The 25,749-nt window shown below is 41.0% G+C and overlaps 1 protein-coding gene across 3 annotated transcripts in view; it reads right to left on the minus strand.

Annotated features, from left to right (window-relative positions):
- The window catches only part of SLX4IP (protein), a 220,846-nt gene that overhangs the window by 8,479 nt on the left and 186,618 nt on the right, over positions 1-25,749 (minus strand). The window contains exons 5-7 of one of the 3 annotated variants that reach the window (XM_057502726.1): positions 16,849-16,926; positions 13,917-14,005; positions 11,647-11,713 (exon numbers count right to left, since the gene is read on the minus strand). In XM_057502726.1, coding sequence (XP_057358709.1) covers positions 11,647-11,713; positions 13,917-14,005; positions 16,849-16,926 — 234 coding nt within the window. Of the gene's footprint in view, positions 1-11,643; positions 11,714-13,916; positions 14,006-16,848; positions 16,927-25,749 lie in introns of all 3 variants that reach the window. The other 2 variants (XM_057502724.1, XM_057502727.1) reach the window with 2 other exon arrangements.

Here is a 25,749-nt window from a genome sequence, read left to right on the forward strand (position 1 = left end):
GGGGGACCTGTGAGGAGGCTGCTACAGACTGTGCTCAGAGATGATGGGTCTCAGAAGCGGCTGCTGGTGGCGAGAAGTCATTGGATGCAAAATTTAATTGCAAGGGAGACCCAACAGAATGTGCCAATTGATTGGATGTAGTTAGTGAGAGGAAAAGAGGCGTCAAGGATGACACTTAGATGTGTGGTTTAATAACTGGATGAAAGAAGTTATTCTTTACAAATCTAGGATGTATGGCAGAGGGGTGGACTTGGGGAAGTGGAACCAAGAAAGCAGTTTTAGGGAGGCAAACCTGAAGAGTCCTCCTGGGTATATACATGGAGGGGCTGAGCAGGCAATTAACACACAGGTTCCCAGGAGAGAGAGGTCTGGGCTGCAGACACAGAGCTGGGAAGTTCCCAGAGATGGTATTTAAAGTCAGGATGGAGTCCACCATGGAGAGTGTCTGGATGAGAAAAGAGATGATGAGAAGATGAGGATTCAGGGAAGGAGACTGAGGGAATCCTCCATCAGCGAGCAAAGAGAAAAGTCAGGATAACATGATGTCCCTGGAGGCAAGAGAACAAAGTGCTGCACTGGACAACCATGTCAGACGCTGCTGAGCAGTTAGCAGTGAAAATGGACCAGCAGAAGGTCACCTGACAGAGCTGTTCCTGGTGATGTGCTTGGACCCACACCTCTGTGGGATGGGTTCTAGAGGGAAGTGGACACCAGGTCTCTCCAGTAGAAACAGAACATGCACTGTACATGACTTTAAATTTCCTATGGACCCACTAAAAAAGTAAAAGGACAATGGGGAAATAAAGTTTCAATAATACACATTATTGAACCCAAATATATCATTACAATATGTAACCAATATAAGAATGAGATATTTTATATTTTTATGTTAAGTCTTTGAAATCTAGACTTGCCACCTTTTAAATACCCAATAGCCAAATGTCAGGGTAGCTAACAGTATTGGCTGGCACAGAGCAGGACAACACTAGTGAAGGGTTTTTAAGTAAGGGGGAGCAGAGAAATGGGGTGGTATCTGACTGGGGGAGGTGGCTAATGGACAGTAAGTAAGCAAGGACTCTGGAACAGGCGTATTTGGAGGGATGCAATCAGCTGCCGTATGCCAAGCTCTGACTGGGTGTCAGGCACTGTTTCTGAAGCTTTGCCTGTATTCATCAATGTCACCCTCCAGACAGCTTGGTGAGGCAGTTGATACCATTATTGGCACACTCCAGGGACCTTATTCAACATGGAAAACAGCATGGATGGCAACACCACTACTCAACTGGACGCTCCTGACTTAATGTTGGGAAAATCTTACTGTCAGCTCTCAAGTACCTGGCTGCAGGCCCTGGGTGTCAGTAGCAATCCAGGTTGTAACTGAAGTGGGGAGATCCTTGGGGCCATGAAACCAGCTGCTGGTCAAAGAGCCCTGTGGGTGCACCCCAGTCACAGATCGCCCCAACCACACTGCCAGCCCCGGTGTGGTGCTCCCAGCACCCCTCACGGCCACAGATGGAAGGGTATGACAAGAACTATCCAACCCAACTCTTGCTCCAGGACTGCAGAATATCCTGCCTCATATGATGGCAGTAAAAGGAGAAGGGAGAAAAAAAAAGTCTTCAGTGCACTAAGAGTTTTCTCATGGTAATACTTACCTGTTGTAATGTGGTCCTCTCGGTCTTTATGAGAACTGGATCTATTCTCTCATGGTTATGTACATGAGTTTCTTCTGATTCGGTTCTATTCATTCCCAAAAGAAAATGATTAATAACCTAATCAGAGTATTTTTAAAGTGGGGAATTCATAGTAAAATATTAGATTACGCCTTCTTAGGTCACATTCAAAATGTTACTGTTTCTGAATTCCTTGTGATCACATCTGCTGGGAATGATACGCCCAGAGTTGATCAAATCAAGCTAACATTCCTGAGATGAGAGGTGGGGCACCGAGGCAAGGGGCAGGAGGCCAAGCTCTGGTACTCAGTTGCTTAACCCACAGCCTGTTTCTCAATCCCCTGATGGTTGGTTTATCACCTACCTTTCAGGATTGTTTGGGAAATTTAAATGCAGCAAGGTGTATGGAACACACGTTGGAAACTGGAAAGCACTCAACACATTTTCTTGACATTACTGTAAAAGAAAACCTGGTGCCTACACAAACTACAGTTTTTTTCAGAAGGAAAGGATGCTTTACATTTGTAGAGAGCTTACATGACTAATGTCCCTTTCGCCACATCTCATCAGAGCCTCACTGAGCATCTGACAGGCAGGTATTGTCCCTGTTGGACAGGTGAGAAGAATGAGACCCAAGAGACTGAGGATCTGAGGCCACACATTTAGCTGGGGGCAGAATGGAGTCAAGCAGGCCTGGCCCCCATGTGCTGCTCTCTCTTGCTGTGCCCAGCATGCCACTGCCATCATGGTCAGAGATGCAGCTGGACAAAGGGTACAGGATGCTGAGTCTGATGTCCCTGGGTCTTGCTCCTGCTCATCACCACCTCCCTGTGAGATCTGGACACCCTTCCACTTCTCTGAACATCAGAGAAAAGGGACGATAATAAAATCTCCACAGTGGACACTCATTCATTCCCTGGGATTTTCATCTGAAGAATCATGTCCCCAGTCCCCACCCAATGTCCATGCATTTCAGGAGGCTTTGTCTCCAAGCCTGAACCCAGAAGTGGGCCATGACTCAGTCTAGGTCAATCAGAGCATTGAATTCATGAGCCTGAAGAGAAACACGGGCTTTGGGTGGTCTGGGAAGAGGCCTGCTCTCTTTCCCCAAAGAACTGCAGCTGCCAGGGCCAACCTCTGCGCAGAGGCTGAGAACGAAGCCAACACAGGAAGGCAGAGCCAAAAGAGAATGAGAAGCAGTTCTGATAACTCTTTGTGCCTCTGATCAACAAGCCATACCTTAAGTCTGGACTTTTTGGGCACATGAGCCAAAAACCTTCCCTTTTTGCTGAGCCATTTTGAGTTGGCCTTCCTGTCCCCAGAAAACTAAAAGGTTCAATACTGATACAATCTCTTCTCAAGTTGTTGCACTAAGTTATTGTATGTGACAGCGCTCTGTGAACAATAAACGCCTTTTGAAAACAATGAAAGCAGAGTAAAAGCAATATATTATCAGCTTATTGTGGGGGAGGCAAGTAATGATATGAAAGTATAAACATAGGACCACTTTAGATTTTTTTATGGCTTTATAATAAGTAAAAAAGAAAAGCTGTTCTTGAACTTTAGTGTGAAGCCTCACGATTTTTCAAGAGCATCAGTACTTTCAAATGTGATATGACATGAAAGGCTGAGTTACTTATAGAAAAGCAGCCAAAGCAGAGCATGAAATAGGACAACAGCCACAATCTCAGCCCATGATGCAATGTGGCCATGTAGAAACCACATGTCATAAAACGAGGAAGAAGTTTTTCTTTCTCCCCAAATTTCATTTCTAGTATTTTCTTATATTATTTAATAACTGATAAGTTAAGGAAGTGAAAAGGGTAAAAGAGGGGAGATGGAGTTGTATTGAGCCATTAAAAGAATACATAGAACCTTACATGTGCATTGACTCAAGCTAGCTGAAGCAAACAGAGGCAAACGGAAGGGAAAGCAGCCTTTCATGAATTCCACTGTGAAGTCACGTTCTCTAGAGATCATAATGGTGGAAGACATTTGTACTGAGATGCCACACCAGGCACTTGCAGGGACTGGCGTCTGATAAATGAGTCCCCAGAAGACGCCACGAGGTGAACATGACCTTTCGCATTTCAGAGGTGAAGCTAAGTCACAGGGATGGCAAAGTTTTCGCTTCACTCGGGCTCTCTGTCCCTGAGCCCCTCTTCCAAGCACTGTTTCTCTGCCTCCCATGAAGGTGGAGCACAGGCTCCCTATGACACTGTGCATGGTAGGCAGGGAACACTCTAGGTTTTTAAAATATTATTATTTCAAAGTTTTCTTCTCTTCTGAATTGATGACTGTGAAACTGTCTTGTGCAGATCTAGGGAAGTACCAATAGTTGCAAAGCATCTTAACCTGAAAATGAAATCAGTGAAAAAAATCAAGGAAGTTATCTTGCAGGAAGTACACATTTCACAGGGATTTTCCAGTTTACATTCACCTAACCCTTGAGAACCTAAAAATAGGCCCTGAACAACCCTGGGCCCCACCATAAAGTCTCTGGGGCCTTACACATGTGAAGAAATTTGTATGCTTTAAAGGATTGGTAGGTTTGGGATCAGCGTTTCTTAAAGTTGGGGTGATGGGGTGGCGGATCCATTGGCCACTCAGAGTTGAATGAAATCTTTTAACTTTGACCAGAAAAACAAAAATACATACAATTTTTTTTAATTTTAAGGAATTCATGAATCATAGGTTAATAATGCCCAGTTTTAAAGTACAAGGGAAATAACTTTAAAAAATAGAGAGAAACTTAATGGGAATTACCCCAGACAGAGCTAGCTCACATTTGGGGGTCTCTATAAAAAATACCTCGCCCCACAGAGGCCTGTGGTTGAAGACCACTAACACCTGGAGGAAGGGTGCCAGACCTTCATTCAGGTGATGATCTCTTTTTAACCCCTCCGTGGCTGAGGGAGCAGCCCTGGACAGGACAGGAAGGAGAGAGGCGGGTAAGTAAGTTGGCAGTAGGTAGTAGGGCTGCCCAGAAGGGGGCCCTCCATAGCCCTGGTCACCATGGGAGAGAGACAGAAGAGCCAGAGAGAAGACCTCATAGACAACTGTCTTATTTCAAAATTCTGCTCAGAGCTGGCCCTTTGCCCAGGGAGGCAGACCAAATAGTTCTCCCCATTCCCCTTGAACACAGACAGCAAGACCCCCTTTCCAAGACTCCTATCTCATGCTAGTCACAGTTTCTGTGGAGCCTCATCCATTTATGACATTGTTTCCCTGGGAAAACAAGTATCGAATTCTAAATCATGTTTACTAAATGAACTTCCAAACATAATCCACTTGCACATGGAATTCTGTGCTCTTGCTGTGGGCATTGTGATGTGTGTGTGAACTCTTAGGGACTCACAGTGCCAACCCTTCTGTGCCTCACAGCAGTGACTGGGCCCTTCCTCCAAAACCGTCTCTCACTGTGGATCTACCGGCAGCTGCTGGCGAGAAAGGCTTTCCACCGGGGTGGTTCCTGTTTTCGTTCCTCCTGCTCTGGCCGTTGATTAAAGGAGCTCCCATTGAAGGTGACAAGTTTATGCTCTTATTGAATCCCCCTTTTCATCTCTGACTTGCTGGCCAAATGGGGGTTTATCACTTTACTTCTTGGTACTTAAGCTTTTATAGCTGCAAAGTGAAGCCAGGCTGGCAAGTGGAGACAAACAAAAAATGAGGGTGCTGGAGCTTCTAGGGAAAATAATATGTGCCAATGGATAGTACCAGGTATTCTTCTCACTTCTAGGAGGGAGGGTAAGATGTATAGCAATGTGCTAGTCTGGTTAATGGAATTTAAATGAACTGCTCTTTAGGGAAGAATGGAAATGATAATAATTAAAGTTGCCTAAGCACTTGAGAGTTTACAAGGCATTTTTATATTCATTATCTCACTTGATCTCAGGAAAACTTGGGGAGGCTTGTATGGCAGGCATCACTCTCCCTCTGCTCAACAAGTCAAGGGACTTGTTAACAAGAAGTCAAATGACTTGTGCCAGGCCATCCAGATCTTCTAACTGATTGCTTTTTCCTTATTCTTTTCTTCATCATGTTTTTCCTAATTCAAAACCATCTTACTCATCTAAGTGGGTATCAAAGGGAGATTATAGGTCTGTGCACTAGGAAAGGCACATTATGGGGAGAAAGCACAAAAGATTGGAGGGCCCAGATACATACGATTCTAACTTAGCCTATCTATCTATTCTAATTCAGATATGTCCTATTCCAACTTACTCACTCTGTCCTATTCTAACTTAGCAAAAGGCAGGCTCCTCTGGGGGGGCTGGAGCAGGAGAAGCATGAACCATCTCATTCACAAATACTGCTAGCTAGTCATTTGGGAGAATTTCATTATTAGGAAAGGAGAGCATAACCCCAGGTTACTGTAACATACAGGCAAAGGACAGTTAATCCTTGAAAAAATGGTTTCACATGAGAAAAATCTTTAATCTTCTTTGTCATAGTCTATAAAAACTATTCTAGACACAACAAACCAACCGAGAAGATTCTCATCCCCACCACCATTTTCATTAGGATCAACCACTTGCCAGTCCATTTAAGGGCAGGTGTGTGATGGTGGCTGCTAGAGTTTCCATCTCTGTCCAAGGAAAACGGCCCATCTGTAGGCCTCTTTAGGGCATGGCCCTAATCTGTTCCTCACCTATCTGTCGACCATGTCCTGACACTGACACTGGCTACAGCTGACTGGCAGTCAGCCCAGGGAGGCAGTAGGTAACTGGGACCTCAGTGAGTTCCTGCTGCTTCAGGGACAAAGAGGGAGGCTGGTCCCTAGAGAAGCCTCTGATATGTGCCCTGACAGTGAGGCCCCACTAAACATGGGGCAGATGGGGCATGTTTATCCCTTAAACCCAAAAGCCATAATTAGCACAATACTAATCAATAAACAGAATAAAAACTACCTCTCATTACAAACTAAATTCTATAACAATACCAGGAAAAAAATAAGTAAATATCTAACTTTGAAAACCTTAACATCAAGATAATCAAAGGCAGAAAGCATTATGGAAACCATAAAACTGAGGACCTAGAAAACTCCCACACAGCAATGCCACATAATTGAAAGGTAAGTGATAAACTCACTGAAAGTTACTTTCCTTACTATGTAAGGACTTTTTATATAGTAAGGAGTTTGTAAAATACAAAAATACCAACATAAAAATGGACACAAGCACACAATTCACAAATGAATGGGCCCTAGTTAAATATACACTGACTTCCGTTATCAAGTAGGAAATATGGAAGAGTACAGACGATCATTAACAAAGGCTAGCTTGGGTTGGGAGTTGTTGATAATTTTTACTTTCTTTTTATAAACTTGGATTCTAAAATTTTTCAAAAAGTGCACATTTACAGTTTGGAAAGCAGTTATTAAATAAAAATCTAAGTTCACAACACTATGGGCAATGTCTGGAGATGACCTCTTTCCACTTGAGGAACCAACCGTTCCTAGTGCTACAGGACTCTCTTGTTAATGGTGTCAATGCAATTTACCACTAGCACTATCTAGGAAGTACAATAAGATGAGAAGAATGGATCCTTAAAAAGTCTATGATACGTAATGAAAAACCTGGAAAAACCCACTATTTATTTAACCTTTATATATATATAAAAGAGTTCTTTTCCTGAATGATCTGATTTATACTTATGCAAAAGTTCCCTTATGAAAGTTAATTCTGTCACCAGGGCACAAAAGTTAATGCATAGTCAATTTGCTAAGTAACTTATTTCTTCTATTCTAAAAACACAGCCCTAAACTAGCTTCTTATGATTTATGTTTATCTTCCCCAAGATAAAATTTAACTCTACCCCAAATCTTTCTATCACAATTTTTAAATCTACAAGCAAAGTTCTCCTTTGTGCAAATTTTTTAATGGTTTTATTTAGTTACATTTTATCGGCTTCCTCTGATTGAACTTCGGTGTGAGAAAGGATTTTTGAGATCATTTCACACCCACTCCCTTGACTGAGAGAAGGCTAAGGCCCACAGAGGTTCAATTATTACAGCCAAACTAAAAATAACCAGGATAGGGTAGTTTATTGCTTCTTTAGATGCAGTCTCATTTCAGGTTTATACTTATAGACTAAGAGGAGAAATCTTTAACATTAAACAGCAGTTTGTCTTCAGAGAAGTGTTCAATTTAGAGCTTAAATATTATCTCTTATCAGGACATGCCAGTAATCCTTCCCCTGAGATGATGCTCCAGCGAGGGCCCAGCACTGTGTGGCTGTGGTATGTCTGCAGAATGCTGATGGCTATTTTCACAGCTTGGCCACAACTCAAAGGAAGCATGAGACAGAGAACCCAAACATCTAATGTACATGTCCATTTTTTGGCAGCACCAGTATACTAAATGTCATTTTTCACTTTCCAAAAGAGTCACAGAACTTTACAGCTGAGATTTAAAAGTAAGAAAGTATCAGAATTTGGGACTTGCCTTCTGAAGAGTAGAGAAGATTCAACTGAACCATTAAGAGGCAGAATGGATACATTTTTTTTTTATGGAGGCCCTATTTGAATTACTGGCAACTTGTTTTTATTGTATTTTGCTTTATTGTGCTTTGCACATATTGCATTTTTTACAAATTGAAGGTTTGTGGCACCCTTGTGTCGAGCAGGTCTATCAGAGCCATTTTTCCAACAGCATTGGCTCACTTCCTGTCTCTGTGTCAAACTTTGGTAATTCTAACAATATTTCACTTTTTCATTATTGATATGTTTGTTACTATGATCTGTGATAGGCAGTCTTTGATGTTACTCTTATAATTGTTTTGGGGCAACGTGAACTGTACCTCTATGACAGCAAACTTAGTCAATACATGTTGTGTGTGTTCTGACTGCTCCACCAACCAGCTGAAAGCAGAGATAGGCTGAAAACTAGGCCTCTTGAACTAAACAGCCAAATTGTGAATGCAAAGGTAAAAATTCTTGGAGGAAATTAAAAGTGCTTCTCCAGTGAACACACAAATTATAAGCAAAACAGCCTTATTGCTGATACAGAGAAAGTTTTATTGGTCTGGACAGATGACCAAACCAGCCACAATATTCCCTTAACCCAGAGTCTAATCCAGAGTCTAACCCAGAACAAGGCCCTGACTCTCTTCAGTTCTAGAAAGGCTGAAAGGGGCAAGGAAGCTGCAGAAGAAAAGCTGGAAGCCAGCAGAGGCTGGTTCATGAGGTTTACAGAAATATGCCATCTCCATGACACCCAAGTGCAAATGCTGATGGAAAAGCTGCAGCAAGTTATCCGGAAGATCTAGCTAAGATAATCAAAGCAGGTGGCTACTCTAAATAATAGCAGATATTCAATGTAGATGAAACAGCCTTTTCTTGGAACAAGACGCCATCCAAGATGGACACAGCCAGAGAGGAGGTCAAGCCTAGGTTCAGAGCTTCAAAGGACAGCCTGTCTCTCTTGTTAGGGGTTAACACAGCTGGTGATGTTAAGGTCAGTGCTCATTTCACATTCCAAAAATCCTAGGGCCTTTCAGAATCATGCTAAATCTATTCTGCTTGTGCTCTGCAAATAGAACAACAAAGCATGGATGGGAGCCCATCTGTTTACAGCATGTTTTACTGAATATTTTAAGCCCACTATTGAAACCTACTACTCAGAAAAAAAGATTCCTTTCAAAATATTACCGGTTGCTAACAGCACACCTGGTCCCCCAAGAGCTCTGGTGGAGATGTACGATGAGGTGACCGTGGTTCTCATGCCTCCTGACACAGCATCCACTCTGCAGCCCATTGATCAAGAAGTCATTTCAACTTTCAAGTCTTATTCTTTAAGAAATACATTTTCTAAGGCTATAGGCTACCAGAGATAGTGATTCCTCTGATGGATTTGGGCAAAGTTAATAGAAAACTTTCTGGAAAGATTCACCATTCTAGATGCCATTAAGAATACTCATGATTTATGGGAAAAGGTCAAAATATCAACATTCACAAAAGCTTAGGAGAAGTTGATTCCAACTCTCACAGATGACTTTGAGGGATTTAAGACTTCTGTGGAGGAAGTACCTGCAAATGTGTTGGAAAGAGGAAGAGAACTAGAATGAGAAGTGGAACCTGAAGATGTGACTGAATGGCTGCCATCTCATGATGAAACTTGAATGTATGAGGAGTTGCTTCTGAGGTATGAACAAAGAAAACAGTTTCTTGAGATGAAATCTATTCTGGTGGAGATGTTGTGAAGATGCTGAAATGCCACCAAAGGATTTTGAAAAGTACATAAACTAAGTTGATAAAGCAACAGTAGGATTTGGGAGGACTGACACCAGGATTTTAAGGAAGTTTATGCTGGGTAAAATGCTGCCAAAAAGCATCACATGTACAGAGAAATCATTCGTGAAAGGAAAAGGCAGCTGACGTGGCAAACCTCACTGTTGTCTTATTTCAAGAAATGGCCACAGCCACTCCAACCTTCAGTATAATCATCACCCTCATCAGTCGGAAGCCATTAACACAGAAGCAAGCCCCTCCACCAGCAAAAGGATTATGACTTATTGAAAGCTCAGGTGATGGTTAGCATATTTTAGCACACAGTACTTTTAAATTAAGGTGTGTACATTGTTTTTTCAGACATAATGCTATTGTGCACACATAACAAACTACATTAGGTATAAACATAACTTTTATATGCCAAAAGTTTCATTTGAAACCAAAAAATTCATGACTCATTTGACTGCAGTGGTCTGGTACTGCAGCCACAGTATCTCCAAGGTGTGCCTATGTTACATTTGTAGGTCACCAGAGTAACTCTCAGTGCCGCTGATCTCTCAGACTGTGAGCTCTTTGAAGGCAAGGCACTTTCTTATTTTTCTTTGTTTCCCCAGTGCCTACCAGAGCTCCTTGCATACAGCCAGCACTCTCCAAATTATGTTGAAATGTGATGGTAAGTACAGATGGGAAGGGTCTCCAGAGAGTACGAGTGGCTGTTAACACCAATGCGGTATGACATAATAGCTTTGGGTAACCCTGAAATGTCCCAGATATATACAGAGTTCTCTGGTAATTTACACAATTAAAATTGTTACTTTATAAGGTAATTACTTTGGTGGTTATTGGTAATTTAATTTAATGAAGAAATAATAAAAATAATAAATTATTTTGAATTTCCCTAAAGTCACAGGGCTCTATGTCTGAGGAAGAAAACAATGTCTATTCAGGGACTTGGGTTTGTAAATATGAAAGAAAATATTGTTGGAATGGAATATAATGGAATGCAGTAAAATTTTAATTTATGTTCTTTGTATTTCTAAGGAAAAAGAAAGTGAGTGGAGAAGAAAACCAACAAAACTAAAGGTAAAAACTCTCAAAAAGACTTCCCAGCTTCATTTTGAGCAATAGGTCAAAAACTGAGACTACAAGAGCTTTGAGATTTCTTATGAGAAACTGTTGTAAGAAAAATACAGTGACTCATCTCATAATAATGCCCTTTCTTCCCAAAGTACACATCACAATTCCCACAGCCCTGGCACGTGGGTCCTTGGTGCACAGCAACTGCAACACGGGGCACCTCCCTGTGTCAGCGTCCCCAGCTGGACGAGAGAAATGCCGAGAGTGGGGTAAGAGACCTCCCTGGTGCTGGGGGGTAGGGGGCGGCATGGCCGCACTAGCTCTGCCCTCCAAGGGAGGGCGATTACTCCCTTTGTCCTACTTGATCTGGAACAGCAGTTCTTTTGTGCAGCCACCTTTAAGAACTGGGAGCTAAGTGCAGCTGGCTTCCTTGTGTACAGACTGAAAGAATCCCCTGGCAGAGCAGTTCTGAATAGGCACTCCCAGATTTCTTGCCAATTATTAGTTAATCGGAGGATCCAAAAAGAACAACAAAAAGATAAAGGAAAAGGAATCTGCTACTCAAGCTCCCACACAAGCAAGGTGCCTGGGCTTGTTGTGCTCAGGGCATTGACCCCTCTGTCACTTCTGGGGCCTTGGGAGAGTGAAGAAAATAACGCTTACTACCAAGAACGTGTCTCCAATACAGTTCCTCATGAAACCAATTTCCCAGGCCATGCCCAGTCAGATGTTCCTGGAGAATAACTACAAGAAATGACATGGATCCTGCCCTTTGGTGACCGTCAGTATAAACTGATAGGAGAATTCAAAGCTTTAAGGAAGTTCAAGGAATCTTCACGTGAGAGCCAGTCATCCCTGGCTTTGGGCATCTGGAGTGTTGAAGGGGGAGTAAGAATACCTTCTCGCAGGCAGAAAGTAATTCTGGGAGGGAAGGTCGGTTTATTGATTCTTAAATAGCCGAGCCAGGCAGGCTCTGCAGGGGTCAAACATCACTGAAGAAAAAGCTCCAAAGCGCTTCTGGTGCACACTGCAGGCCTGACAGGCAATTGTGGGGAAGAGCCCTTTGCCTGACCTGGATATGTTATTGCTCCTGGGGACAACAGGGGAAATGAGGAGGTGATGGACTGGAGGCCTGGGGGAGGGAAGGCGCACAGGTGAGCCGTTCAGTGGTGTTGGGGGCTAGGAGACTCTGGTGCGCGTGCCTGGGAAAGTGTATGTGAAGATCAGCTCAAGAGACAGAGACTGGCAAATCAAAACAATGAATGATCCTCATGATGTAACTGGCATTTTTCTTGTAAGCTAATTTGGCTAACTGTGACTCTGACAGCGTTATCACTAGATGTCAGAACATTCTGCAGATAAGAAAAATGAACTGGCAGATGTAAAAGGTTCAGGCTAGTGAACTTTTCAGAATGAAAATTCTTAACGTTTAGAATGTCCTCCAGAATTACAGGATTTATATGACAACAGCTATAGAAAACTTAGATCTGTATAAATACCAGGGTCCCTAAGGAGGATAATATTTCATTTACATTGAGATGTTTTAATTCACCCTTAATAATTTAAGATGTTAAGTATTAATATTACATATCATACATAAAAGACCTAGTTTCTTCTATACTCCATCTGAAAGCAATAATTATTTCTGGTACAGTTAATTGTTATTTTCTTAAATCATAGATCAATTTCTTCATTGCTCTGACAATCAGTTAAGTATATTACAGTTGTCTGCCAACACCATTACTACTTTTATATTTATTAATTTACTAAGATAACTCAAAATTCTAGAAATATTACAAAGAATAAACTTCTAATACTTTTCACCAGATTTGCTTCATTTATTTCATTTACTATGTATACTTAGAGTTTTATTGATTGATGAAGAAATAAGGGTCACACTGGCTTCTCTGAAGGGCTCATCTGATCCAAAAGATGGCATCTAAATATGAGTTCTCTGCTTTTTACTTTTCCTGGGTCTCTATTCATCCTTCTCATCTCTAAAACACTTTTCCTGTGTATTTATTTAAGATGAGATAAGAAGCTGATGTTAGACCATGTGGTCCAGATTTCAAGTCTCATGGACTAAAAAATAATAAACATAATGGGTAATCTAATATTCCCATAAATTACTTTTAGAAGCATAATAATCATGTCATACTTCATGTCCAGGTTTAATGTCTGCTCCATTTTTTACCCTCTACATGGAAGTTTCAAGTCATATGTCGAAATACATGAAAAATGTTTGTACAGAGGTAAATTCAGATAGATTGGACTATGGCTGCAGCAAGACATACACACCCACATGCACACCAAGGAGACTCAAGTATGTCCGTTAAGCTTAAAAGACAAAGCTGTATGCTGCAACCTCATGAATCTGTTTTCTGTATCTGTTTGTCTAAACAGAGAACTCAAATGAAACAGAAACAGGACCCAATGGTGGTCAAGACTTTGCATGAGAAAGAGAAAAAATAAGCCCTATCAGCTAAGAAATAACACACTGGGGAAAAGTGCTGGTTCTCATGAAAATGCCAGTGATTCACCATGGAATAAAATTCAAAAGCCACTGACCCCAGTGAAAGCTTCCAGTGGAAACATGTGGATTTTGCTTCATTTCATTTAAAGACTTTGCTTTATTTCATTTAAATACTGTCATAAAGCACCATCACAGTTTTTGTGATGTTCTGTTTTCTTACTCAAAATTCATATGGAAAAGATAGTGTTGGTGAAACTAAATTTTCAAGGGGGTCTTCAGAAAACAAATGGAGAAACACATCAACTAATCAATATTATCATGTAAAATAGGTAGGACAGGTTTGGTCCCTTAAAACATGCACTGAGTACCCAATAGTTTAATGATAAGACAATTCTTTTTCTATTTTTACAATAAGTCATCATTTAAGCAGATTTATTCGTTTATAGAATGTTTTTGTACATACCAGTTCTTCATTCCAACTTGTCACGAGATCACGACTGAATGAAAGCTGACTTACACAGACCACAAATCTTTCGGGGAATACACGAAGCTCTGTACAAAATGAAGAAAATAAAGTCACTAAAGGCTTCAAAAACTATGAAAACAAATGCTTGGTCCCAGATTTTTAAGGTACAGCAATAGGCATGTATGCATAATACTTGTGTCTCTCTCCCTGCTTCCCTCATTTCAGTGTTTGCATCAATAGGGCGGGGCGGGACAAAGCTCTAGGGAGAGCAGGCAAGGCTGCAAATTGGTCCACCTGCGCCCCTGGACCATTATATTGTATCACATGAAACCCCATGCAGGGTCTTCTCTGCCTTTCCTTTGTGTTAGTTTGCTGTTTTCTGTTCAGAACTCACATTTGGTAAAACAGAATCAATGTTTTCTAATGAGTGTGCAGACCCACATGGGAAGAGGAAGAGTGTGAGATAAAATCTGAAAATGAAAATTGTCAATGTTCTTACTACTTTACTTACCATCTCCTTGGTCAACTGATCTTAGGTCCCTAAACTGGAGGGCAAACTCTGATTCAGAGTCAGGCTATGAACACCGCAGCATCGTCAATTAGGAATTCATGATTGAAGTATTAAGCAAATGGTTAAATATGCAAACCTAAAGATGATATGGCTACACCACAGTCACAGTAATCTATTACAACACCTTCTTAGGGCAAAACCACTGACTTCCAGGTGGGGAAGGCTGAGTGAATCACAGACCTGGCCTTCTCAACATTCAATTAAAGGAATATAAAATGGTAGATGCCATCTGTATCTCTCATCTGTCTATCCATCTATCCATTCATTCCTTCACCTGTCTCTGGAGTGATGTTTAGTTGATGTTAACATTTTACATTCTGGGTGGGTGTGAAGGTCTCTACCTCCCTTCTTCATACTTGCTTGTAATGCTTGAATATTTTTATGACACACAGGTGTCATATTTATAACAGAAATAAAACCATTTTTCTTAAAGAAAGTGAGATCTGTACAAAATGAAAATCAAGTTACAAAATGCTTCAAAAAAATGAACACAGAAAAGCTTGGTCTCAGATTTTTATGTTACAACAATAAGCATATGTGCATAAGACATGTGTCTTTATCTCCTGCCCTTATTTCAGTGTTTGTATTAATAGGGAGGGTGTGATTATTTTTCTCTTAGATATGAACAATTTTCTCAAGATGGATATTATGAATCAGATAAATGGAGCCTTTTCTCTATGCTGCACATTTCCAACAACGAATGACGATGTGAGACACTAGCTGAGAGGATAACGACCCTCAACCTGATGCATTCCCAAGCTGAGCGTGAAGGTGTCAATTAGGCAGACACACAGCACCTTATACCACTTGGCTAGGTTAAATCACACCAAGCCTAATGAGTTCATGTTCGAGGAACTGCTCCCTCCCTGCCTCTTCCCTGGACCACTGCTGTCTCATTAGTGATCATGCTTTCCTATGTCAATTCATCCTACTCAGTGCAAGTAGGCTGCCAGTTCTGAAAGACCAGCTCCACCTTCCCTGCTTAAACCCTACTGCGGCTCTCAGAGCCCACCACAGGGCATGCACACCTTCAAAGCCCTCCAAGATGGGGCCTAACCTGTCACTCTGGTCCCCCTGCAATGAGTCCTCCTCATTAGAAACCCTCATTTCAGGCGACCTGAATAGATTTAAATTTTGACAACTCATGGATGTTATGTCTGGCTAGGTGACTAAGGATGGACTTTGAAAAGCCAGAAAAACAAACTAATCAAAGCACTTACTATTTATTCCTTAATTCTTAAAATTTCTGATAGAGGTAAGTGGTAAGTAGTCTGCTCTTCCTGCTTTATGGAAGGGGAAACTGAGCCAAAGAATTCTGTATTTATGTCCCCACCCCAAAAAAATCATAACATTAAAAAACAACTTGTTGATGGATCAAAATTATTGGTTAGAAAATCAGTTAGTTAGAATAAAAAATGATCAGTTCTATCAAATAATTCCTGCTTTTTCCTTCCATTTCTTCCTCTGAACAGTAAGAATGCTAGAATGGCAGATTTTGAACATTTTGGTGCCAACTACTGTATAAACAGAAGGCAACTTCTGTACCTTCAACTTCTTTACTCTGTTTAGGTCACAACTGAGATTTGTATTCTTCTAATATTTAAATAAAGATTTAGGAAACACATATCCCTGCTACAGAGGGCAAGAAGGCTGTACTTTAACAGATACAAGGTAAACCAGCTTTACTGAAAGAACTGAACAACGTGCAAGGCCCCATTAGTAGAATATTATATTTGAGTGACAATTTAAAAAGTACAGATGACTGAAAATTCCAAAAGCAAACCTCTGTATAGTTAATTTTTAAAGTCCCGGTTTCCTATCTTATATACTAAAAATCATCCAAGAAAGTTGAGCTAGGTTTTCTTTCCAATGCTCAGATCAATCTGGAGAGCTGTCATTAGCATCTAACTGTTATTGTTGGGTAGACATGTTTGACATAATTTCCTCAGTGGACATGCTGACTTGGGGAAGTGAAGGGGGAAGCTGGCCTCATCACACACCTAGGCAGGCTCTGGCAGCCCAGGGCTGGGAAAGCATTTTCTCATGCACACACTTGTTCCATATCCCAGGGCCTTGGTGCACACAGACAAGGACAAAGTGATTCATAATTTAACTGCCTGCTGAATTGTTCTGGAAGCCCAGTGAAAGTGCTGAGAAGCAGCAGACAAGTGAAGCTTAGTTCACTCTTCTCAGACTGGCAGTAAACAGTGAAAATTGAAAGAAAATCACAAATGTTTAGTAATAGTCTTAATTAGTACTTCAATTTCACAGTGGCAATGAAGCAAGTCAGAATCTTCGTTCCTCTAGAGCAAGCTAATTGTGCAAAATGCCTGATGACCCAAGAGATCAGTTTCTTACCAGCACTCTGTGAGCCCGCAAAGCAGCGAAGGTGTATCCCTCTCTTGAGGAAATAGGCTGTGATTTGAAAGCCATAACCTGCAAAGTGAGAGAGGATGTCATTAGAATAGGAGGTTGTTTGCCACTGAACTCAACAGGCCCAGCCCAGTGAATGCTATGCAGTATGCATTCAATAATTATTTAGCAAATGAAAGAGTAAAAGAATTAACAGAGGGCCTCACTTGAGAGGAAAGGTTGAAAATTACAATCAGCTCTCCTATGAGGCCTGGCTAGAGCACCTGGGATGGTCTCTAGTTCCTGAAGTGGCTCAGTTACTTTACCTGCAAAATAGAATAAATGAGGAGGTCTGGCTAACAGGCCTGAAAATCAGGTCCTTCAGATAGGATGATCAATTCAGGCTGACCTGGTACAAAGATCTTAACCACCTTTGGATGCTCATTACTTAACAGTGCACAAAAAAAATCATCTACTATCTAGTTGAAGCCAGGTATATTTTGCCTGTAAATAAGTTATTCTAAGTCAAGTACAGGAAAGCCTTTAAACAGAATAAGATGAAAAGAAATATGACATGAGCCAAGGGGGGGATTAAAAAAAAACACACATTTCCAATTCACCAGAATGGCCTAAATGAAAAAGACCAAGAACAACAAGTGTCGACAAGAATGTGGGCAAACTGGAATTCTCATGCACTGCTGGCAGAAGTGCAGATTGGTATAGCCACTTTCAAATCTGCTTGAGTACTGAAAGCTGAACTTCAGCATGAAGATACAGTATTCACAACAGCACTTCTCATAGCAGTACAAATCTGGAACCAACTCAAATATCCATCAAAAGAATATTTTTATTAAAAACATAGTGCTGGTAGTGGAGGGAGAGTTATGTTCAAGGTGGTGGCATACATAGCAAGATCCTGAATTCCCCCAATTCCCACAGACACAACAAATTTACAACTACATAGAGAGTAATTCCCTTTGAAAGGGGCCTGACAATCAAACGAACAGAGTCACCACAACAGTGGATAAAACAACAACACTGAGATGTGAAAGATAAGCAGAAATACATTATAGGAAGAACTCATACAACTCAACAACCAAAACAACCCCTAACAACTCAATTAAAAAAATGGGCAGAGGATCTGAATGGACTTTTCTCCCAAGATGACATAGAGATGGCCAACAGGCACATGAAAAAATGCTCAACATCACTAATTATTAGGAAAATGCAAATCAAAACCACAGTAAGATATGACCTAATTGCTGCTAGAATGGCTAAGATAAAAAAAATAGTAACAAATACTGATGAGGATGTGGAGAAAAGGGAACCCTTCCTTTTATACTGTTGGTGGGATTATAAATTGGTATACCCTTATAAACTGGTGAAGCCTCATAAAAACAGCATGGAGAGTCCTTAAAAAATTAAGAATAGAATTACCATATGACCTCAATACTCCACTTTGTGGCACTGATCCAAAGACTACAAAACACTAATTCAAAAAGACATATGCACCCCTATATTCACTGCAGTATTATTTACAACATCCAAGATATGGAAACAACCTAAATGTCTATGGATAAATGAATGGATAAAGAAGATACGACATAGATTCTCAAGATGGCAGTGTGAGTAGGGTGGCGAAATCTCCTCGCAAAACCATACATGTTTTGAAAATACAGCAAATACAACTATTCCTATAAGAGAGACCAGAAGATACAGTACAACAGCCAGGCTACATCAACATCTCCGAGAACTCAACATCTCATGGAAAAGTGTAAGATAGAAAGCCATGACCCGGTGAGACCCGAGCACTCCCCCCACCCAAGCTCACCGGTGGGAAGAAAAGAATCAGAGTAGGAGGGAGTGGAAGCACAGGACTGCTAAATAACCAGCCCTAGTAATCTTCACCGGGAGCACAGACACACATTGCATGGTGTATGGGATATTAGAGAAACGGAAAAGCATAATCCGAGACAAAGACTGCGAACAGGTCCCCACAGCCGGCTGTCCTGGGACAAAAGAAAAGCGGGTGCTTTAAAAGTCTTAAAGGGATGAGAGTTTAACAGGTGGACAAAATCGTCCTGGCACACTCAGCACAGCAGGATGGGAACTTTAAGGAACTCAGGCACCCTAACCCCTGGGTGGCAACGCAGCTCTGAAGCCCCTCATGGCGATAAGCAGCCTGCCGTTCATTCCCCTCTACCAGCACTGCAAGCAAACCAGCCGACCCACCACTGCTGTGAAGCAGCCAGGGAGCACCCCACCCACAGCAACCATACAGAGTCTTCGCCCAGCATGCAGCTAACTGGGTCAGACCTAGAGGCTGTTCACAGTGCGTGGCTTCCTGGCACAGACAGCAGAGACTGATGCAGAATGTGGAAGGCACAAAGGGGCTTTATTCTTGCAGTGAACATGCGCTGCTCACCTGTGAGCCCACCAGTGCCCTAGGCCATCCCAAGGGAAGCGCCACCCACAGCAGTTAAGGGGATTAACCCAGAGGCTGCTCACTGTGTGTGACTGACTGCAACAGGCACCAGAGATAGGCAAGGTGACTGGTAAGCAGGAAGGGACTTTGTTCTCCAAGCTGACACAAGTGCCACTTGCCGGCAATCAATTCTGTCGCCATGAAAAGGCAGAAGAACCTGGTTTAGTACAAAATCCCTCAAACACCATAGAAAGCACGTGGTGAGACTGAAATCACCAATCTTCCTGAAAAAGAATTCAAAATAAAAGTCATAAGCATGCTGATGGACCTGCAGAGAAATATGCAAGAGCTAAGGGATGAATTCCAGAGGGAGATAACAGAAATAAAACAAACAATGGGAGGATTTAAGAACAGACAGGATGAAGTGGAAGAGACTGTTAATGGAATAGAAATCAGAGAACAGGAATACAGAGGAGCTGAGGCAGAGAGAGATAAAGGGACCTCTAGGAATGAAACAATATTAAGAGAACTGTATGAACAATCCAAATGGAACAATATTCACATTATAGGGGTACCAGAAGAAGAAGAGAGAGAAAAAGGGATAAAAAGTGTCTTTGAAGAAGTAATTGTTGAAAACTTCCCCAAACTGGGGAAGGAAATATTCTCTTTGACCATGGAAGTCCACAGATCTCCCAACACAAGGGACCCAATGAGGTCAACACCAAGACATATAATAATTAAAATGGCAAAGATCAAAGACAAGGACAGAGTATTAAAAGCAGCCAGAGAGAGAAAAAAGATCACCTACAAAGGAAAACCCATCAGGCTATCATCAGACTTCTCAAAAGAAACCTTACAAGCCAGAAGAGAATGGCATGATATATTTAACGCAATGAAACAGAATGGCATCAAAACCAAGAATACTGTATCCAGCAAGATTACCATTTAAATTTGAAGGAGGGATTAAACAATTCCCAGATAAGCAAAAGTTGAGGGAACTTAGCTCCCACAAACCACATCTACAGTATATTTTAAAGAGACTGCTGTAAAGGGAAGGGAAACTAAAAAATGGATGTCAACAGAGAAAATAAAATCACAGCAAAGAAAGCAGACCAACCAAATACTAAGTAAATGCACAATAAAATCAGCTACCCACAAAATCAGTCAAGGGAAACACAAAAGAGTACAGAAAAAAACACCTAACAGATAAAGAGAGGAGGAGGAAGAAAAGGGAGAGAGAAAGAAAGAATCATCAGACTGTGTATATAATAGCATAATAAGTGAGTTAAGTTAGATGGTTAGATAGTAAAGAATCTACCCTTGAACCTTTGGTAACCATGAATCCAAAGCCTGCAATGGCAATAAGTAAATATCTATCGATAATCAACCTAAATGTAAACGGACTGAATGCACCAATCAAAAGACACAGAGTAATAGAATGGATAAAAAAGCAAGACCCATCTATATGCTGCTTAAAAGAGACTCACCTCAAACCCAAAGACATAGACAGACTAAAAGGGAAGGGATGGAAAAAGATACTTCATGCAAACAATAGGGAGAAAAAAGCAGATGTTGCAGTACTTTTATCAGACAGACTTCAAAATAAAGAAAGTAACAAGAGATAAAGAAGGACATTACATAATGATAAAGGGGTCAGTCCAATAAGAGGATATAACCATTATAAATATATATGCACTCAACATAGCAGCACCTACATATGTGAAACAAATACTAACAGAATTAAAGGAGGAAACAGAATGCAATGCATTCATTTTAGGAGACCTCAACACACCACTCCAAAGGACAGATCTACAAAACAGAAAATAAGTAAGGACCTAGAGGCACTGAACAACACACTAGAACAAATGGACCTAACAGACATCTACAGAATTCTACACCCAAAAGCAGCATTCTTCTCAAGTGCACATGGAACATTTTCCAGAATAGACCACATACTAGGCCCCAGAAAGAACCTCAGTAAATTTAAAAAGACTGAAATTCTACCAATCAATTTCTCAGATCACAAAGGGATAATACTAGAAATAAAACAAAAAGGTTCACAAACACATGGAGGCTTAACAACATGCTCCTAAGTAATCAAAGGATTAATGACCAAATTAAAACAGAGATCAAGCAATATATGGAGAAAAATGAAAACAACAGCACAATGTCCCAACTTCTGTGGGACACAGCAAAGGCAGTTCTAAGAGGAAAGTATATAGCAATCTAGGCCTATTTAAAGAAGGAAGAACAATCCCAAATGAATAGTCTAAATTCAAAATTATTGAAACTGGAAAAAAAGAACAAATGAGGCCAAAGTCAGCAGAAGGAAGGACATAATAAAGATAAGAGAAGAAATAAATAAAAGTGAGAAGAACAAAACAATAGAAAAAAATTAATGAAACCAAGAGCTGCTTCTTTGAAAAAATAAACCAAACAGATAAACCCCTAGCCAGACTTCTTAAGAGAAAAATAGAATATACAAAGACAGAATGAGAAATCAGAAAGGAAAAATCACAACAGACACCACAGAAATACAAAGAATTATTAGAGAATACCATGAAAATCTATAAGCTAACAAACTGGATAACCTGGAAGAAATGGACAACTTTCTAGAAAAATATAACCTTCCAAGACTGACGAAGGAAGAAACAGAAAATCTAAACAGACCAATTAACAGCAATGAAATTGAATCGGTAACCAAAAACTTAACCAAGAACAAAACCCCAGGCCAGTTGGATTCACCACAGACTTTTATCAGACATTTAGAGAAGACATAATACCCATTCTCTTAAAGTTTTTCAAAAAGTAGAAGAGGAGGTAATACTTCCAAACTCATTCTATGAAGCCAGCATCACTCTAATAATAAAACCAGACAAAGACACCACAAAAAATGAAAACTACAGAACAATGTCCCTGATAGACATAGATGCAAAAATACTGAACAAAATATTAGCAAATCGAATTTAAAAGTACATCAAGAGGATCATACACCAAGTGGGATTACGTCAGGGATGCAAGGATGGTACAACATTCAAAAATCCATCAAAACCATCCACCACATCAACAAAAAGAAGGACAAAAACCACATGAACATTTCCATTGATGCTGAAAAAGCATTAGACAAAATTCAACATCCATTCATGATAAAAACTCTCAACAAAATGGGTATAGAGGGCAAGTAACTCAACATAATAAAGGCCATATATGACAAACCCACAGCCAACATCATACTTAACAGCGAGAAGCTGAAAGCTATTCCCCTAAGATCAGGAACAAGACAAGGATGCCCACTCTCCCCACTTTTATTCAACATAGTACTGGAGGTCCTAGCCATGGGAGTCTGACAAAACAAACAAATAAAAGGCATCCAGATTGGTAAGGAAGAAGTCAATCTCTTACTGTTTGCAGATAACATGATATTGTACATAAAAAAACCCTAAATAGATAGGTAGAGCCAAGATGGCAGCATGAGTAGAGCAACGGAAATCTCCTCCCAAAACCACATATATTTATGAAAATATATGAAAATATAACAAACACAACACTTCCTAGAATAGAGACCAGAGGACACAGGACAACATCCAGACCACATCCACACTTGTGAGAACCCAGCACCTTCTGAAGGGGGTAAGATACAAGCCCAGGCCCAGTGGGACCCGAGCACCCCTCCCCCCAGCTCCCGGCGGGAGGAGAGGAGTCGGAGCGGGAGGGAGAGGGAGCCCAGGACTGCTGAACACCCAGCCCCAGCCATCCACACCAGAGCGCAGACACAGTGCATGGATGGGGTCCTGGATACTAGGGAAACAGGGCAGCAAGACTGGTGAGCGGGTCCCTGAGGCCGGCGCCATAGGACAAAGAAAAGCGAGTGGCATTTTTTTTTTTTGGCGAGTGCTTTTTGGAAGTCTTAAAGGGACGGGGCCCTCAAAACTGGATGGAAGCGTCCCGGGACACTTAGTCCAGAGGTAGGGAATCCCGGGATCTCTGGGCACTCTAACCCCCTGGGCAGCAGGGAGCACAGAGGCCTCTCACGGAGATAAATAGCCTCCCGGCCGCTCCCCCTCCAACGCGACTCCACCACTTTGGAGCAGCTGCCTGAGCCAGGCCACTCCCTCAGCAACAGCGGAGATAAACTCCATAGCAGCTGGACAGGAATCAGAAGCCTGTCTGTGTGCAGCTTCCCAGCACAAGCCACTAGAGGTTGCTGTTCTCCCAGGAGAGGAAGGCCAAAAACCAACAAGAAGGGAAGTTCTTCCAGCCATCATTCGTCCCAGCTCTGCAAACTATTTCTATCACCATGAAAAGGCAAAATTACGGCAAACCAAGATCACAGAGACAACACCAGAGAAGGAGACAGACGTAACCAGTCTTCCTGAAAAAGAATTCAAAATAAAAATCATAAAAATAGTGATGGAGATGCAGAGAAATACGCAAGAGCTAAGGAATGAAGTCCGGAGGGAGATCACAGATGCCAGGAAGGAGATTACAGAAGAAAAACAAACTCTGGAAGGATTTATAAACAGAATGGATAGGATGCAAGAGGCCATTGATGGAACTGACACCAGAGAACAGGAACGCATAGAAGCTGACATAGAGAGAGATAAAAGGATCTCCAGGAATGAAACAATAATAAGAGAACTGTGTGACAAATCCAAAAGGAACGATATCCATATTCTAGGGGTCCCAGAAGAAGAAGAGAGAGAAAAAGGGATAGAAAGTGTCTTTGAAGAAATAATTGCTGAAAACTTCCCCAAACTGGGTGAGGAAATAATTGAACAGACCACGGAAATACACAGAACTCCCAAGAGAAAGGACCCAAGGAGGACAACACCAAGACACATAATAATTAAAATGGTAAAGATCAAAGACAAGGAAAGAGTTTTAAAGGCAGCTAGAGAGAAAAAGGTCACCTATAAAGGAAAATCCATCAGGCTATCATCAGACTTCTCGACAGAAACCTTACAGGCCAGAAGAGAATGGCATGATATATTTAATGCAATGAAACAGAAGGGCCTTGAACCAAGGATACTGTATCCAGCACGATTATCATTTAAATATGATGGAGGGATTAAACAATTCCCAGACAAGGAAAAGTTGAGGGAATTTGCCTCCCACAAACCACCTCTACAGGGCATCTTACAGGGACTGCTATAGATGGGAGTACTCCTAAAAAGAGCACAGAACAAAACACCCAACATATGAAAAAGGGAGGAGGAATAAGAAGGGAGAGAAGAAAAGAATCTTCAGACAGTGTATATAACAGCTCAATAAGCGAGCTAAGTTAGGCAGTAAGATGCTAAAGAGGCTGACCTTGAACCTTTGGTAAGCAAGAATTTAAAGCCTGCAATGGCAAAAAGTACATATCTTTCAATAGTCACCCTAAATGTAAATGGACTTAATGCACCAATCAAAAGACACAGAGTAATAGAATGGATAAAAAAGCAAGACCCATCTATATGCTGCTTACAAGAAACTCACCTCAAACCCAAAGACATGCACAGACTAAAAGTTAAGGGATGGAAAAACATATTTCAGGCAAACAACAGAGAGAAGAAAGCAGGGGTTGCAGTACTAATATCAGACAAAATAGACTTCAGAACAAAGAAAGTAAGAAAAGATAAAGAAGGACACTACATAATGATAAAGGGCTCAGTTCAACAAGAGGATATAACCATTCTAAATATATATGCATGCAACACAGGAGCACCAGCATATGTGAAACAAATACTAACAAAACTAAAGGGGGAAATAGACTGCAATACATTCATTTTAGGAGACTTCAACACGCCACTCACCCCTAAGGATAGATCCACCGGGCAGAAAATAAGTAAGGACATGGAGGCACTGAACAACACAGTAGAACAGATGGACCTAATAGACATCTATAGAAATCTACATCCAAAAGCAACAGGATATACATTCTTCTCAAGTGCACATGGAATATTCTCCAAAATAGACCACATACTAGGCCACAAAAAGAGCCTTAGTAAATTCCAAAATATTGAAATTCTACTAACCAACTTTTCAGACCACAAAGGTATAAAACTAGAAATGTATTCTACAAAGAAAACAAAAAGGCTCACAAACACATGGAGGCTTAACAACATGCTCCTAAATAATCAATGGATCAACGAACAAATTAAAATAGAGATCAAGGAATATATGGAAACAAATGAAAACAACAACACAAGCCCCAACTCCTGTGGGATGCAGCAAAAGCAGTCTTAAGAGGAAAGTATATAGCGATCCAGGCACACTTGAAGAAGGAATAACAATCCCAAATGAATAGTATAACATCACAATTATCAAAACTAGAAAAAGAAGAACAAATGAGGCCTAAAGTCAGCAGAAGGAGGGACATAATAAAGATCAGAGAAGAAATAAACAAAATTGAGAAGAATAAAACAATAGCAAAAATCAATGAAACCAAGAGCTGGTTCTTTGAGAAAATAAACAAAATAGATAAGCCTCTAGCCAAACTT

This window comes from Manis pentadactyla, chromosome 5 (assembly GCF_030020395.1).
Source record: "Manis pentadactyla isolate mManPen7 chromosome 5, mManPen7.hap1, whole genome shotgun sequence".
Classification (NCBI taxonomy): domain Eukaryota; kingdom Metazoa; phylum Chordata; class Mammalia; order Pholidota; family Manidae; genus Manis; species Manis pentadactyla.